The sequence below is a fragment of the Melanerpes formicivorus genome, unplaced genomic scaffold (assembly GCF_026170545.1).
Source record: "Melanerpes formicivorus ecotype bairdi unplaced genomic scaffold, bMelFor1.0.p_v2 SCAF_94, whole genome shotgun sequence".
Lineage (NCBI taxonomy): Eukaryota > Metazoa > Chordata > Aves > Piciformes > Picidae > Melanerpes > Melanerpes formicivorus.
The window spans coordinates 1,328,985-1,344,071 of record NW_027142446.1 but is presented as its reverse complement, the minus strand read 5'-3'; the positions used below and the strand labels follow the sequence as shown (position 1 = coordinate 1,344,071).

Here is a 15,087-nt window from a genome sequence, read left to right as displayed (position 1 = left end):
CAAAGCAATGCACTTGCCTAGGTAGGGGGGTGTCATAGTTTGGGCTGGGTGCCCTCTGCTACAGGGGTGATTCCTGTGTCCAGAAGTCCAGCCCAGTGGGTGGACACAGGAAGTTAGGTTATTTCCTACCATGATCCCTTGCACCACTATAAATTTCACGGCAGGGTCTGGCACTTCCTCTTTCCTTCCTCTCCACCACCCGGTAACTGGGGGAGAGATCTCCCGGCCATGGGGCTGGTTAGGCCCAAGGCCACAGGGGGATGGGCAGTCTCAGATCTGGCCAGCTGAGACTAGCCTAGCAGTGGTGGGGGGAAGGAGGAGCCCTGGGGGTTTTGGGTGCACCCTCAGGTGGGGATGGGATCTCTCTGGGTCTGTTTTGGGGTTCTTCTTGCCACTGTGTTTCTAATTCTCTGCACACATTCACTGTTTTTTCTATTTCAACTTTCCATCACTTTTGCAATCTGTTTGTCTGAGTCGTCATTTCTGCACGTGGTGGGGAGGGGGTTTGCCCCAACCCATTACAGGGGGGGATTAACAAAAGTATAGCAGAGAAGAAATAAAACATCAAGAAAGCAACATATGAAAATGGTTTTATCTAAAATACGGGGAGAAAAAACCAGACAAAAATGTACATGCAATCTATATTAAAAAAATTAGGGAGAAATGCAGTACAGAAAGAAAAGGACATATTGTGTACCCCTCCTCCAGTGTCCTTCCTTTGTATGGTGAAAAGGATCTGTGCTTGAAGAGTGAGCACCTTCACGTGACACTATGTAAACTACAGCACAAAGTAAATTTCAGTAACAGTTAGGTTAAAATTTCTTGTGCAAACATGGCAGAATTATAGATGACTTTGGAGCTTTGTTTTGCAGCTTTGGCGTGCCTATAGCTAAAATGAACTATTAATTTGTAATACCACGTTGCTTTATGGATTCTTAGTGTAGATGTATGCCAAGACTGAGATATAAGAACATTTCATAACCTTTCTGTCGTCGAGCTTTGATCGCTACCTGCAATCATCTGAAAATCAAAGTCATACACCGTCATGCATGACTAGAGGAAAATTATGGATCTTCATTGATTTCTAGCACACTTTTGTCAATTTACAAATCCACATCAATCTGGATGTATATTTTTCACAAACTATGTGCCCAAAGTAAGTAGAAGAGAAATGCTTTCTTACCTACTTATGTGATAGCCTGCATATGAAACTATATATGTGTGGAAAAGATTTCTTGTGCTCCTACCACCCTTTCTCCCACTGGAATTAAGCAGAGTTACTTTAAAGATGGCACTGTCTTTCCCTGGAAGAAATCAGGTCATTTGAAAATGTCTGAGATAACCTTTAAGAAAGAATGTCAAGTACCATACCATAGGCAGCCAGTACAGCAGAGGTCCAATTGCATAGATGACCACAAGGATTAGCACACAAGAGATAAGGCAAGCCACCTAAAACAATAAACATGAAAACCAGATCATTAAGTCTAAAAAACACCCACCAAAACCAAACACCAAAAACCCCAAGCATTAAAATAAATTACAGAATGACTGAAGCTGAAAGGGATCTCTGGAGATCATCTAGTCCAACCTAACACAATCAGGGTCAAGTGTGGCAAGTTCAGGGAATCATAGAATCATGCAGGTTGGAAGGGATCTCTAAAGCTCATCCAGTCCAACCCCCTTTGCAGTCAGCAGGGACATCCCCAATTAGATCAGGCTGCCCAGAGCCCTGTCAAGCCTCTCCTTGAATATCTCCAGGGCTGGGGCCTCAACCACCTCCCTGGGCAACTTGTTCCTGTGCTCAACCACCCTTACTGTAAAGAAATTTTTCCTAACATCCAATCTAAATCTGCTCTCATTTCAAGCCATTGCCCTTAATGATGTCACCACAGGCCTTTGTAAACAGCTCTTCTGCAGCCTTCTTGTCGCTCCTTTCAGGTACTGGAAGGCAGTGATTAGGTGTCCCTGGAGCTTTCTCTTTGCCAGGCTGAACACCCCCAGCTCCCTCAGTCTGTCCTTCTAGCAAAGCTGCTCCAACCCCCTGATCATTTTCATGCCTCCTCTGGACCCGCTCCATCAGGTCCATGCCCTTCCTGTATCGAGGGCTCCAAATGCTGCTCAGGGCCACACTCAGTCAAATTCTGTGTATCTCCAAGGATAGAGACTCCACAACCTCTCTGGACATTCTCTGCCAATGTTTAATCACCCTGAGTGAATTATATATTTTAAAACTTTAAATTGAATTTCCTGTGTTTCATTGTGGCCCCATTGTGTCTTATCCTTCCATTGGACACCACTGAGAAGAGCCTGGCTCCTTCTTCTTCACTGTTCCTCATCAGATATTTAGGCACTGTTAAGAGAGTTCATGTCTTTTCACATGTAGGCTATTAGCCATGAGCTCTTCTTTGTCACTGACTGCTAATTTTGGCAGCTGTTCACATCATCAGAATTATCATTGCTCAAAAGTTTCATGGCAGTGGTCACTACAAGTTGTGGCAACAGAGCTACGGTTCAGGCCTGCTGATTTTTGGTTTGGTTTTGGGGTGGGTTTTTTTTTGGTTGGTTGGTTGGTTTTTGTGGGGTTTTTGTTTGGGGTTTTTTTGTGGGTTTTTGGTTTGGTTTGGTTTTTGGTTTGGTTTGGGTTTTGGTTTGATTTTTGGATTTGGGGTTTTTTTGCCTTACAATCTGTGGATAGGCCAATTTCCCAAATATTGTAGGAAAAGTCAAGGAAAAGAATTTGAAGATGTTAGCTATTAATGTATCTCTGGATTGCAGATGCACATCAGTTCTTCCCCAGAAGGGTGGTGAGACACTGGCACAGGTTGCCCATGGAGGTGGTGGAAGCCTCATCCCTGGAAGTTTTTGCAGCCAGGCTGGATGTGGCTGTGAGCAACCTGCTGTAGTGTGAGGTGTCCCTGCCCATGGCAGGGGGGCTGGAACTGGAGGATCCTTGAGGTCCCTTCCAAGTCTGACAGTTCTGTGGCTCTATGATTTCAGTTTGAATCTCTGGTCATTACCTTCAGTCAACTATAGGGAAAACAGAGTAAAAGATCTTCAAGAGAGAATTGGACATGGCACTTGGTGCCATGGTCTAGTCATGAGGTCTGTGGTGACAGGTTGGACTCGATGATCTTTGAGGTCTCTTCCAACCTTGGTGATTCTGTGATTCTGTGATGTCAGCATCTGTGCTAAACCTTGCTGACAGCACAGATACAGACCACAGCATCACTTCCACACTTGGTTATTAGAAGGAAGGGGTGTATGCAGTATCTCATGCCAGAAGTTTCACAGCAACCATCAGATCTGTCACAGGACTGACAGAAAGTTACATCTGTGTCATCATTTTTGCACAAGATTTCTAACTTCTTTGACTGGGATCAACACTAAAAGGAAACTGTTGTGTTAGGCCAGAAAGCACCACTGGCTTTGGGTTAGTATCAGTGGCCTTTAGAAACCATATATTAAAAATTAGGATTGATGCATGTGACATGCATGCAGACAAATATATGGTCTAAGTATTCTGTGGTATGGAAAACCATAGTAAAATTGCAGTCTCCTCCTTCACTCTGGCTGCTCACAAACTAGAGTACTGCTGGCCTCATTAAGATACAATCCAGATTTGCAGAAGGTTTTTGATGATAAGTAGACAGATGATCACTTTATTTTTATATTGATGATATGTTTCTTTACTAAAATAATTAGGCTTCATTTTAAGAGACAAGTTGTTAAAAACAAAACCAGACAAGTTGTTAAAACACTAGAAAATTAAAGCCATGGTGTGCTTAAAAATACCATCAAGAAGGATAGACAGAGTGTTTACAGGAAAAGGAACACAAAGTCTGCTGCTAAAGTCACAGAGAACTTTTCCCTCTTTCTGCCTTCCCCAAAAGACTTTTTTAACAAGTGTTGGTTCTGTCTGAGGGATTCAGCCCCTCACTTCTTTTTTTCTCTCAGGAGAAGATAGCCCTATGGAATAAAAGACACTGAATCCCAGGTATAGCTATTGGAGGAAAATGGGCTCTTCTGAGCCCCTGAAAAGATCTTTGCATGTCTTGCATGGTGTATGCCAAAGTATACTGACCCTTCTTTTTGCCTGTGATCTGACCATCATTTACTTGTGATATTCCTATCTCTTCATTCTGCCTACATAGCCCCAAAAGTAGAGGATTACGTGGAAACATGAAGGCAAGAAAGAATGTTAAGTTTATTAATGCACTCTCTCTGCCATACTCTGAAAGCAATGGGCAAACCCAAGATGTTTGGTGTTTTTACCATGAACTTCCTGCTTTGAGATCAAAGTGTGGTGGTTTCTTTTCTCATTTCACATATTGAATATTCTGTAAGGGCCTTTGCCTGTGTGTACCAGAGCCAAAGTGCTCAGATAACCTACATACCTTCAGGTTATAGGTCTTCAGGCTACCTTGAAGCTCCCTTGTAAAAGCCCTGCTGCAGCACAACTGCAAGTTGTACAATCAATATGTGAAGAGGTAAGAGAAGAGGCTGTCTGTGAGGATGAGGGCACATGGCATGACATTGAATATGTCACAGTGATATGAAGTTGCTAATAGCAAAGCCACAGCTAAACTATTTGCATATAAATGCTTTTAAAGATTATTATTGGATAAATCACTCATGATTAATCAAGCTCAGAATGCTGTGTAGGCTAATTAACAAGTAATTAACATCTAGAGTTTTGAAATAAAGGCCTGTATAATTTTTCAGCATTGTGGTGTCTGCATGGGAAGAAATTGCAAAACATGGTCAGGGTGAAACAGTACCCACAAGACTGTACTTAGCCCTGTCAGCTGGACTTCTGCTGCCCTTTTCATTGCAATGAATTCCTTTACACAGGCATGAGCACAAAGACAATAGCGATGAATTCCAAAGGACATAACACTTACATCACTTACATGGCAGGATGCCACTGATGGACCCTTGAGTTTCAGAGGAAGGAGGGAGAGGCAGTGCTTATGGGGCTGCCCCAGGTCTGGTGGCTCATGCAGTGCCATAACAGTCAAAGGTCACAGATGAACAGTTTGTTACCTCTCTCATTCACAAGCAACAATTTGGACAGTAAGCAGCCCCACAAGGTCACAATTTTCATTTTCATCCATTGCAGATCCCTCTTTTCTTAGCTACTGCAGTAAGAGTTTGTGGGTTTGATTTCCAGCAGAAGGAAATAGCCAAAAACCAAAGAAAAATCCTCAATAATCTGAGTGTCATCTTTGTGGGCTCAGAGTATAGTGGGAGACAGGACAAGAACACGTTGGCACAATATAGAAGCTGGGGAGATTGCTTTGTGAGTGTTTGGTTTGTGGTTTTGGTGGTGGTGGTGGTTTGGTTGGGGGCTTTTAGGTTTTTGTTTTTAACAAGTAGCTTTTAAGGCTGCTGTCCCTTTCTTTTGAATACCTAAGTCTGATTTTTTTAGCCCAAGCTTCACTTTAGCCTGTACAGTTAAATCCATTCAACACCATTAGAGGGCACTTTGGCTACACTGCTGACAGGTTCTCATGGAACTGAGGCTTTGCGTGTAGTTTCCCTCCGTGTGAAAACACACCTCCCAAGTTCCTTATTACCACAGGCTTTAGAGAGTGAACGAAACAGGTAAAAATGTATAAATGGAACCATTAACTTTTCTAGTAAGACGTTATTGGTCAGACGCAACTCCATGCAGATGGATAAAAATGACAGGACAGAGTCACTGCCAAGGAGAGAGGTTCCGGTGAGCATTATCACAGCCTTCATTCTCCTACCTGCTCCCCTGTAGCCCATTACCTGTGTTCTGGCACCAGTACTGTATAGAAGTGTTGTCCTTCCCATCGCTGCAGCACTTGGTATGCAAAAGAAAAATGAAGGAATCACATTGCTGAGGCCATGAGCCAAAAATTCCTGCAAAGTAGTTAAACAGAATAGAGGGGTTTTTCTTGTTGTTCTGTCATGTTAATGCTTCTTGCCAACAAAGGAGTCCTCTAGGTAAATATTAGCAATGACAAAGGATGGCCATATTTTTGAAGGGGGAAGAAAACAACCCAAACACATATCCATGATAAAAGATCTCTAAGCATAATATATCTTCTCACAATTCAGAACTAATTTGCATGATAGAGCTGCTGAACCAGATTCATTAAAAGCAGGAGGCACATTTTGTTCACAGCATAAATGACATTGCTAAGTTTTGAAGATAAAGTTCAGCCAAAATATTTACATTTTGATCCACATCTGCTTTTTAACAAGCCGGAGTCTGAAGTAGTGGGATCTGGATAGCATCCAGGTTGTTTCTGGCTTATGACTCTACTGGAAAAAAGACAGCCACTGATTCTTTTTCTTTGGGAGCGTGCTTTAGTGAAAGTGAAGAATGGTAGCAATGCTATCTGCAGGCTGCCTTTCATTACAGATGTACTTGGTGTCTATTCACAGTCAAAATGCAGATGTGTCTGAATGAAGATTTATAGAAGTGGAGAAGACACCTTCAGCCTAAGCTGAACAGTGAAGTGCCGCAACTTGGCTGCACAGCACCAGGCTTCTTCTCCAGATTCTAAGAAGCTCATTCATCTGCTAAGGACAATGTGCAGGAAGAGATCTCAGTGCTACTGAAAGTGATTAGGACACAAAGGGTGTTGTATGTAGCCAGGGCAACGCCTGATCATAAGTTTGCCTTCACAGCAAGGACAGCACCACTTTAGAGCTCCCCAGACAGACTCACACACCCACATGTCTCCATAGAGAGCCCTTTGCCTGTCCCTTGGATGTAGTACGGCTACACCACCCCACTGCTGTTGTAGCCTCTGTTGTTGTGGAGGTTTTGCTCTTGTACTCCATTATTTGATGCAGACATACACATAGTTTCCACCAGCTCAGTAATTAAGATGTGTAAGCTACAACATTTCCACAGCTGCAGGAAGGCACAGAGGTTGCAGTGCTCTATTTAGAGCCCTCAAGACAATGCAGAGTATCACCCTGAAGTCTGACCTGTATTAAGTTCAAAGCATTTTTCCTCTGCTCCTTAGAAAACACAGCTCTGAAGCATCTACAGAAATCCATGGCCTAGTGCATTAATTCTGGTGTTTAAAGGCCTGATGGATGAGAACATTCACATCATATTTCCTACTGATGTGAAAGGGCATGAACTGATGTAGCAAGACTGACCTGCCTAGACTGGGTGTTCAAAGAGACCATCAGCTGTAAAACCAACTGTGCTTCAGTCCATATTTATACCATGGGGTTTACTGACAGGTTGCAGGATGCCATGTGGAACTTATATATATTTCCAAAGAGGTGAGGGGATTTCAAGGTTTACTGACAGCAAGGAGAAAGAGCTAAAGAGCTTTACCTGGTTGTCATCCACAGTGTATTTGAATTTCTTAGCAGAGCCTTGGGCAAGGGCTAGAGATGCTACATAACCAACCAGTGCCACTCCAAAAGCTTCAGTGACTACTTCAGGCAGGACATTCATGGGTGGTACTTTTGGTGATGGCAACCTACATAAAATGAAGACAGTCCTTTGTGCACAGCTTTGATACACCTGCAGCTCATGGCAACAGACAAGAAACGATCTGAGCGCACACGGCTAATTTCTGTAACGCTTGGAAGGTGACATTTGTCAATATTTTAGATTAATGAGATCTTAGCCTGCAGGGAACTGCAGAGGAGAATTTGTGGAAGATGTAACAGCTTCAAACAGAGCATTTATTCCATCTAATGGAGGCCTTCTAATGAGGACCGCAATGAAATGCCTCAGCAAGAACTGAAGCACCCCTGATTGTCTCTGTGCTGCACAAAAAGTCTCCTTTCTCTCCAGAGCAAAAATCACACTACCTAAAATCCAAGCTGTGCTCTTAAGGTATCTATGTTCTCCACTAACAAAGCAGTTAGCTATTTTAGGCAAATGACTAAATTTAAATTCATTAAACTTGTTATTTACCTAAATTGATTACCTTTAGCTAAATGCCTAAAAATGCATAGGGATGATCCAGGCTCTCCTTCTGTTTTTCAATAGTACAGAATCTTTTCATGAGATGTTAAACAGGAAGTAAGCACCTGATTAAATCTGCAGGAATACAACTTAACTATTCATAACACCTATTACAAGGGCACTCTTAGCCCTGTTTTAATCTGATACAAAGTACATAAACCCCATTTTTTATCTCAGCAGCTTCTCTTATTTTATTTCTATCAGTGCAAGCTGCCGTGCATGCACTCATGTTGTCTTGGGTTTGTAGTTATGAAATTTAGGGAAACTCTGCAGTTTCTAAAGAAGAAATTACCCAACAGCTATGCTATTCCTAACCAACCCTTAGAGTTTGAACAGTCTCTCTGATATCTGATTTCTCCTTCCAGCTAATTATACTGATTCTATTGTTTCCTTCTCTTCAAGGTCATGGAGAAAACAGAATCGCTATCTGTAGTCAGATGGCTACTTTCTAGATTAAGCATATCTGAATCCTTCACACTTCCTCAGAAACTACAATTTCTAAAACTCTATGTAAGAGAGTGAAGAAGAATCAGAAGCAGTAAACAACAAACCTTATGTGATGACATTTCTGCTAAAATATCCCAGGGCAACCCTCAAAAAGCAGGTTGTAGGGCGCTCTGTCAAAGAATCATAAAATCATAGATGCATGGGTTGGAAGGGACTTTGAAAGGCCATCTAGTCCAGCCCCCCTGCAGTGAGCAGGGACATCCTCCATTAGATCAGGTTGCCTAGAGTCCTGTGGAGCCTGACTTTGAATATCCTCAAGGATGGGGCCTCAGCTACCTCTTCCAATGTTCCACCACACTCATCATAAAGAACTTCCTCCTAACGTCCAACCTAAATCTGCTCTAATTTCAAACCATTGCCCTTCAGCCTATCACTACAGGCTTTTGTAAACTATCTCTCTCCAACCTATTTATAGGCCCCCTTCAGGTATTGGAAAGCCACTATTAAATCTCCCCAGAGGCTTCTCTTCCCCAGGCTGAACAACCCCAGCTCCCTCAGCCTGCCCTTGGAGGAGAGATGTTCCAGCCCCCTGATCGTTTTCAAGTCCCTCCTCTGGACTCCCTCCATCAGGTCCATCTGTCCTCCTGTCACACTCCTATCAGCCACCATCAGGTGCTTAGTAGCTATTTTTTATTCCATAAACTAATTAACAAGTTATGAAAATGTACACCAAAGTCTGTGTTTTTGTGTTGATCTCTATACAGATATACCTGGTTAACCTGGCACTGGTTTACAACAGTATTAGAGGAGGCTGGAAATTACTGTAGTAATTTTTGCCATTTCTTATTTCAGAGAAGTACTTTGACCTTTTCAGAGAGTGTTCTCAGAAGTGAACATATTTAAAAGCCACAAGCTAATAAAACCCACATTACCCTTCAGGAATATGTCCCACAACTTCTAGTCCATAGACGTATTCCATATCAGCATAGCAGCAAGCAATGGATGTAGCAATTATCTATTGATTCAACACAGAAAAAGATGTTATGCTTCTATGGCTTTTAGCTTCTCACATGGTCTCTGTTAATGTCATAGCTAAACACATGAAGGGTTCATGTATGTACACTTAGATCCAGTAAGACTGACAAATGTTATTATGAAAATCTCTGCTAATGTGGAAGATAGTTAAAAGAAACTAAGATCTGCGCACAATAATGAATCCAGAAAGGATAGCTGAAGAAGGACTGTGATGGAGTTTGCACATGTTATGTTAATGAAAGTCTCTGTAGAGCCTCAGGAACCTTGCCAATCAACATCCAAACAGCCTCCAGGCACCGCACTCCAGGAGCAGGTTAAAGTAATGCAGCCGATGTTCTCCGAGAACATCTAATGGCAGCACTGACCTCAGCACAAATCAGGTGAAGATTTAGCTGCCTCTTATTTCTATGTTCCAGCAGGTAAAAACCTTGCTGAAGAAGCAGACATTTTGGCCCTGAGGAGGTTTAAACTCATTTCCCATGATTTTTGTGAGGTGAACACACAAATACCAGTAGCCCAGGCACAGGTTCCAGTCCATGATCCTCATTTTGCTGGTACATTTTATCCAGGACTGTTTAAAAGCTACCACAGAAACAGATCTTAGAGCAGGGACTAGAGCCACACTACCTCCTTCTCCAACATTTTTCCCAAGAAAAAGTCTTTTGTAAATAACAAAGCAAAAGAAGAGTAATTGTAATGATCCACTCTGCAAAAAAAACAACAGCCCTTTGCTATTTAATTTCTACTTTAGAGATCTAGAGAAGAGGCAGAAACTGTCTGTCCTGCTACTGATTATTTGACTACTGTTTAGTCCTTGTAGTAGGGCTTTACAATGCAATAGCTAATTTCAATTCAGCCTAAGCCATGTGAAGGGAAAAGTGTGTGTCAAAGGACTGAAAGAAATAGCATATCCATTTAACTTAGATCTAAGCCACATCTACCCTGGAGCTACATCTAAGGCAGCATCTAAGCCACAACTACCCTGGAGCTACAACGTGCCAGTTCATTTCCATTTTCTGTCTCAGGCTTCTTATACTCTTAAGATTCTAGGCTTTGTCTTCTTGTGATTATGTAAAAAGTAGCAAACACAAGAAAATGTTATACAAATTGGGAACATATGTCACTTCTTTCCTCATTATTTAGCCAAACTGTTTCCTGTTCTGACATCTAACATGCAGCCCTGACAGTCAGCTCTCCATTTAACAAGTGTCAGGTGTTGGGAGAGTAACTATAGGCAACACAGTAAACTTCAGCAGATTATTTCCACCACCAAAAGTTTTGCAGGCACAAAGACTGGTCTCAGATTTTTGTACTTACCAAGAGCAAATCGATGGGAAGAACAACTTTAATGTTCCTCTGAAATTTCTCGTTGAGCTCTTTAACGAGCACAAGCACCACGATGCTCAGCAAGGAGAGGAGCAGGGCCTCCAGCTGAACGGACCGGAGATTCTCAAAGACGTAGGCATAAATCTACAGCAAATAACAATCACAGATTAAAAAAAGCCCACAAAAACCTCTTGGGTCATATGCTGTGGCATATCCTACACAGCTTCAGATGGTGGGGAACTTGAAGGCTCACTCAAAGATCCACATCGCAGATTGAACCTTTGAAGCATCAGAAATGTGGCAAACAGTTCACCACATCAGGTAGCCTGGGGTGAGGTGTGAGGGGTGGAGGTTTGGGTGGCTTTGGAGGGGATAAGGAGCACCCTGGGAGAGACAGGGACCATACTGGGGAAGGATTTGAGCTGGAGGAAGGATTCATCCCCCACACAAGAGGGTTAAAGACTCTTCATTGTGGTGCCACAGCTTTGATGCATACATTTTTCCTTCTCTGTGGGCACCCGGAGGGTGCTCCTCAATGCTCCTTCTGGAGCAGGCTGCCCAGAGAGCTTATGATCTCCATCTCTGAAGGTGTTTGAGACCCATCTAGACATGCTCCTGTGTGACCTGCCCTAAGTGTCAGTGCTTTGAATAGAATAGAATAAACCAGGTTGGAAGAGACGTTCAAGATCATCGCATCCAACCTATTATCCAACACCATCTAATCAACTAAACCATGGCACCAAGCACCCTATCAAGTCTCCTTCTGAGTACCTCCAATGATGGTGACTCCACCAGCTCCCCAGGCAGCCCATTCCAATGGGCAATCACACTCTCTGTGTAGAATTTCTTCCTAACTTCCAGCCTAAACCTCCCCTGGTGCAGCTTGAGACTGTGTCCTCTTGTTCTGGAACACAAGCCCTATGAGGAGAGACTGAGGGAGCCGGGGTTGCTTAGCCTGGGGAAGAGGAGGCTCAGGGGAGACCTTCTTGCTCTCTACAACTACCTGAAGGGTGGCTGTAGCCAGGTGGGGGTTGGTCTCTTCTCTCAGGCTACCAGCACCAGAACAAGAGGACAAGTCTCAAGCTGCGCCAGGGGAAGTTTAGGCTGGAGGTGAGGATAAAGTTCTTCACAGAAAGAGCAATTGCCCATTGGAATGTGCTGCCCAGGGAGGTGGTGGAGTCACCATCCCTGGAGGTGTTCAAGAGGGGATTGGACATGGCACTTGGTGCCATGATTTAGTAGTCATGAAGTCTTGGGTGACAGGTTGGACTTGATGACCTTTGAGGTATTTTCCAACCTTATTGATTCTATGATTCTATGTACAAGTTTACTGGAAGGCTTAGAAAGGGCAAAGAAAGTTGAGGGAAATTCTGTCCCAGTAAACAAATAATCAGACCCTATCAAAAGTTATTTTCAGGCTTCATGAAGAAGAGCAGCAGCCCATCGCCTGGAGGCACAGAGAGGCACGGGAATAGATGAACTACACATGCTTACTAAGGCTGCAGGCATTAAAAAATCCTAAAACCAAGACAAACAAGCTAGGCACAATCCTTTGAATTCTGTATTTATTTTCTGGGAACTATTGTGTAGCCTGAAATGTAAACCAGAGAGAGAGCAGAAGCTAAAACCTACGATACAGATTTGGACTGAACCACAAGTAACTTCTTCTTAAACCACAAGGTTAAGCATAGTAAAATGAAGCCACTGAGGCTTGAAATACTAATATATTATTTTTCTAAGTGTTTTCTCTAGCAACATCTAAGATCACTAAACTAAATGAAAAGTGGCACTTGCAGTTCTGTCAAAATAAAGATTAATAATTTTCCACCCCAGAGGACCTATTGTGAAATGCATGTATAATATTAACAAGGTTTGACAGTTTGGAGCTTAAACACATATATTTATCTTGGACAGGAAAAAGTCCTAGGAAAAAAATAAATCATCTTAGGCATGAGCCCTGTGCTAGCAGAAAGGTGGCCAATGTGGTGAGAAAATATTTTTTCACCACTTTGGTTCTGTCACTCCTTGAAAAGATTCTGTTCATTTTGGAGATACAATGTTTTAAAACAGCTTCCTGATTTTAACTCTTTCATCATTTCTAAGAATACATTTTCATAGTCTTTAAGGGGAACAACAGCCAAATGAACAACAATAAAACCCTCTCCAAAAAGGGTTGCAGGGGGGAAAATCGAGAGAGAGAGAGAAAATGCAATTTTCCTCATAAAGAAGAAATGCAACCCTAGGACTTTTGATTAAGGGTGCACTGCACAACCCAACACAAACATTTCTCAGAACTCCAGAAAACATTTTAAATCAGCTTTTTAAACAATATGATCTATATGTCATAAACCCGAGGAATGGCAATCAAGCCGCAGTTTTTAACCACATATTGCCTCACTGCCATGGGAAACTGTGTGGATTGCATCTTGAGTGGCTTGGGAGCAGGTTCTGTACCCATCATTTTCCAAGAATGCACTTTCAAGAGAGCACAAGACTGGGCTCTGTGCCCAAGCAGAAACTGTGAGTAATTAAGACAAAAGGAGGCAACCTGGAAAACTATAGTACAAACTGTGCCCACACGCTCACCAAGGGCTGAGCAAGATCTAAGGTGAAGTGGTAAGGAAAGAAAGAGCTTGATTCCTGACTGCCAAGATGTGTGCTTGCTTTGAAATGAAGAGTGACTACTGAAGGGTGACCTTTAGCTGTCTCTGTTGATGGGATTTAACTTACATTTTTATGGGAGTTAATTTAATTTTCCTAGACAAAGGGAGACAGAAGATGAATTAACATAATCTTGATGAAGGAGTATAAAGAAATATGCCTAAGCTTTTAGAATTTGTGCCTTTCTTTACAATTTAACTGGAAAAGATGTTTCCATACTCTACAGTTCATAGAATCATAGAATCAATAAGGTTGGAAAAGACCTCAAAGATCATCTAGTCCAACCTGTCACCCAACACCTCCTGAGAACTAAACCATGGCTCCAAGTGCCACATCCAATCCTTTTTTGAACCCCTCCAGTGATGGTGACTCCACCACCTCCCTGGGCAGCACATCCCAATGGCCAATCTCTCTTGCTGGGAAGAACTTTCTCCTCACCTCAAGCACTGCCCACCTGTGAGGTGAAAGTGTAAATCCTAAATGTAAGCACCTGCAGCTCAAGTTTGTGACAGCTGGCATTTGATGTCAAAGAAATACTGAAAGTGTTTTCATCACAAGCTTCACTGTAAATTCAGTATCTCACATAATTTGGTGAAGCACTTACTGAAATAAATGAGAAAGTAGAAAGCAGGACTTAGTTCAATAGTGCAGTGTACAAAGTAATTCTTTTTGGTGCCATTGTATAATTACCAAAATATAAAATCATAGCACTAGTACAGTAACTGAGCTCTGCATCTTGTTTTTCACTTTTCTTGCTAGCTTTGTGCAAAGGTTTTCAATGGAACAATCTGGCAATATTATGAGGAATGGGTGAACTTTATGGCAACTGATGCAAATTTGCACATCAAGTGAAAAAAGCAATATTCCAATTTTGACTGACACTGAATGTCCGTGTCCTCATGGGAAATGAAAGGCTTTGTTTTCCACTATATTTTCACATATTTCCATAGGATAATGAGGACCATTGTAATGGTTTATACTCTACAAGGAATGTGCATTCTGATGTACCTGATCTCCTTCCATGCCCAGGTGACTGCCTGGTGGATGTGGGGCAGGCTGTGGATGGAGTCTGCCTGGACTGCAGCAAGGCCTTTGACACCATCCCCCACAGCAAAGTCCTGGCCAAGCTGTCAGTCCCTGACTTGGACAGCAGCACTCTGAGCTGGGTTAGGAACTGGCTGGAGCCTGAGCCCTGAGAGTGGTGGTGAATGGTGCCACATCCAGCTGGCAGCCAGGCACCAGTGGTGTGCCCCAGGGATCAGTGCTGGGCCCCATTCTCATTAATATCTTCACTGATGATCTGGAGGAGGGGATTGGGTCCATCATCAGTAAATTTGCTGACGACACCAAGCTGGGGGCAGGAGTTGATCCATTAGAGGGTAGAAGAGCTCTGCAGAGGGACCTTGCCAGGCTGGACAGATGGGCAGAGTACAAGGGAATGAGATTGAACACACCCAAGTGCCAGGTGCTGCACTTTGGCCACACCAACCCCATGCAGTGCTACAGGCTGGGGTCAGAGTGGCTGGAGAGCAGCCAAGCAAAGAGGGACCTGGGGGGTACTGATTGACAACTGCCTGAACATGAGCCAGCAGTGTGCCCAGGTGGCCAAGAAGGCCAAGGGCATCCTGGCCTGCATCAGGAACAGT

The 15,087-nt window shown here is 43.0% G+C and overlaps 1 protein-coding gene across 2 annotated transcripts in view; it reads right to left on the bottom strand.

Annotated features, from left to right (window-relative positions):
- SLC26A7 (solute carrier family 26 member 7) overlaps nucleotides 1–9,434 on the bottom strand; it is a 39,508-nt gene extending 30,074 nt beyond the window's left edge. For both annotated transcript variants that reach the window (XM_068165875.1, XM_068165876.1), the window contains exons 1-4: nucleotides 9,352–9,434; nucleotides 7,331–7,478; nucleotides 5,776–5,889; nucleotides 1,372–1,449 (exon numbers count right to left, since the gene is read on the bottom strand). In XM_068165875.1, the coding sequence (XP_068021976.1) occupies nucleotides 1,372–1,449; nucleotides 5,776–5,889; nucleotides 7,331–7,478; nucleotides 9,352–9,398 (387 nt within the window). In that variant the 5' untranslated portion in view covers nucleotides 9,399–9,434. The remainder of the gene's footprint in view (nucleotides 1–1,371; nucleotides 1,450–5,775; nucleotides 5,890–7,330; nucleotides 7,479–9,351) is intronic.
- Nucleotides 9,435–15,087: the final 5,653 nt, after the last annotated feature.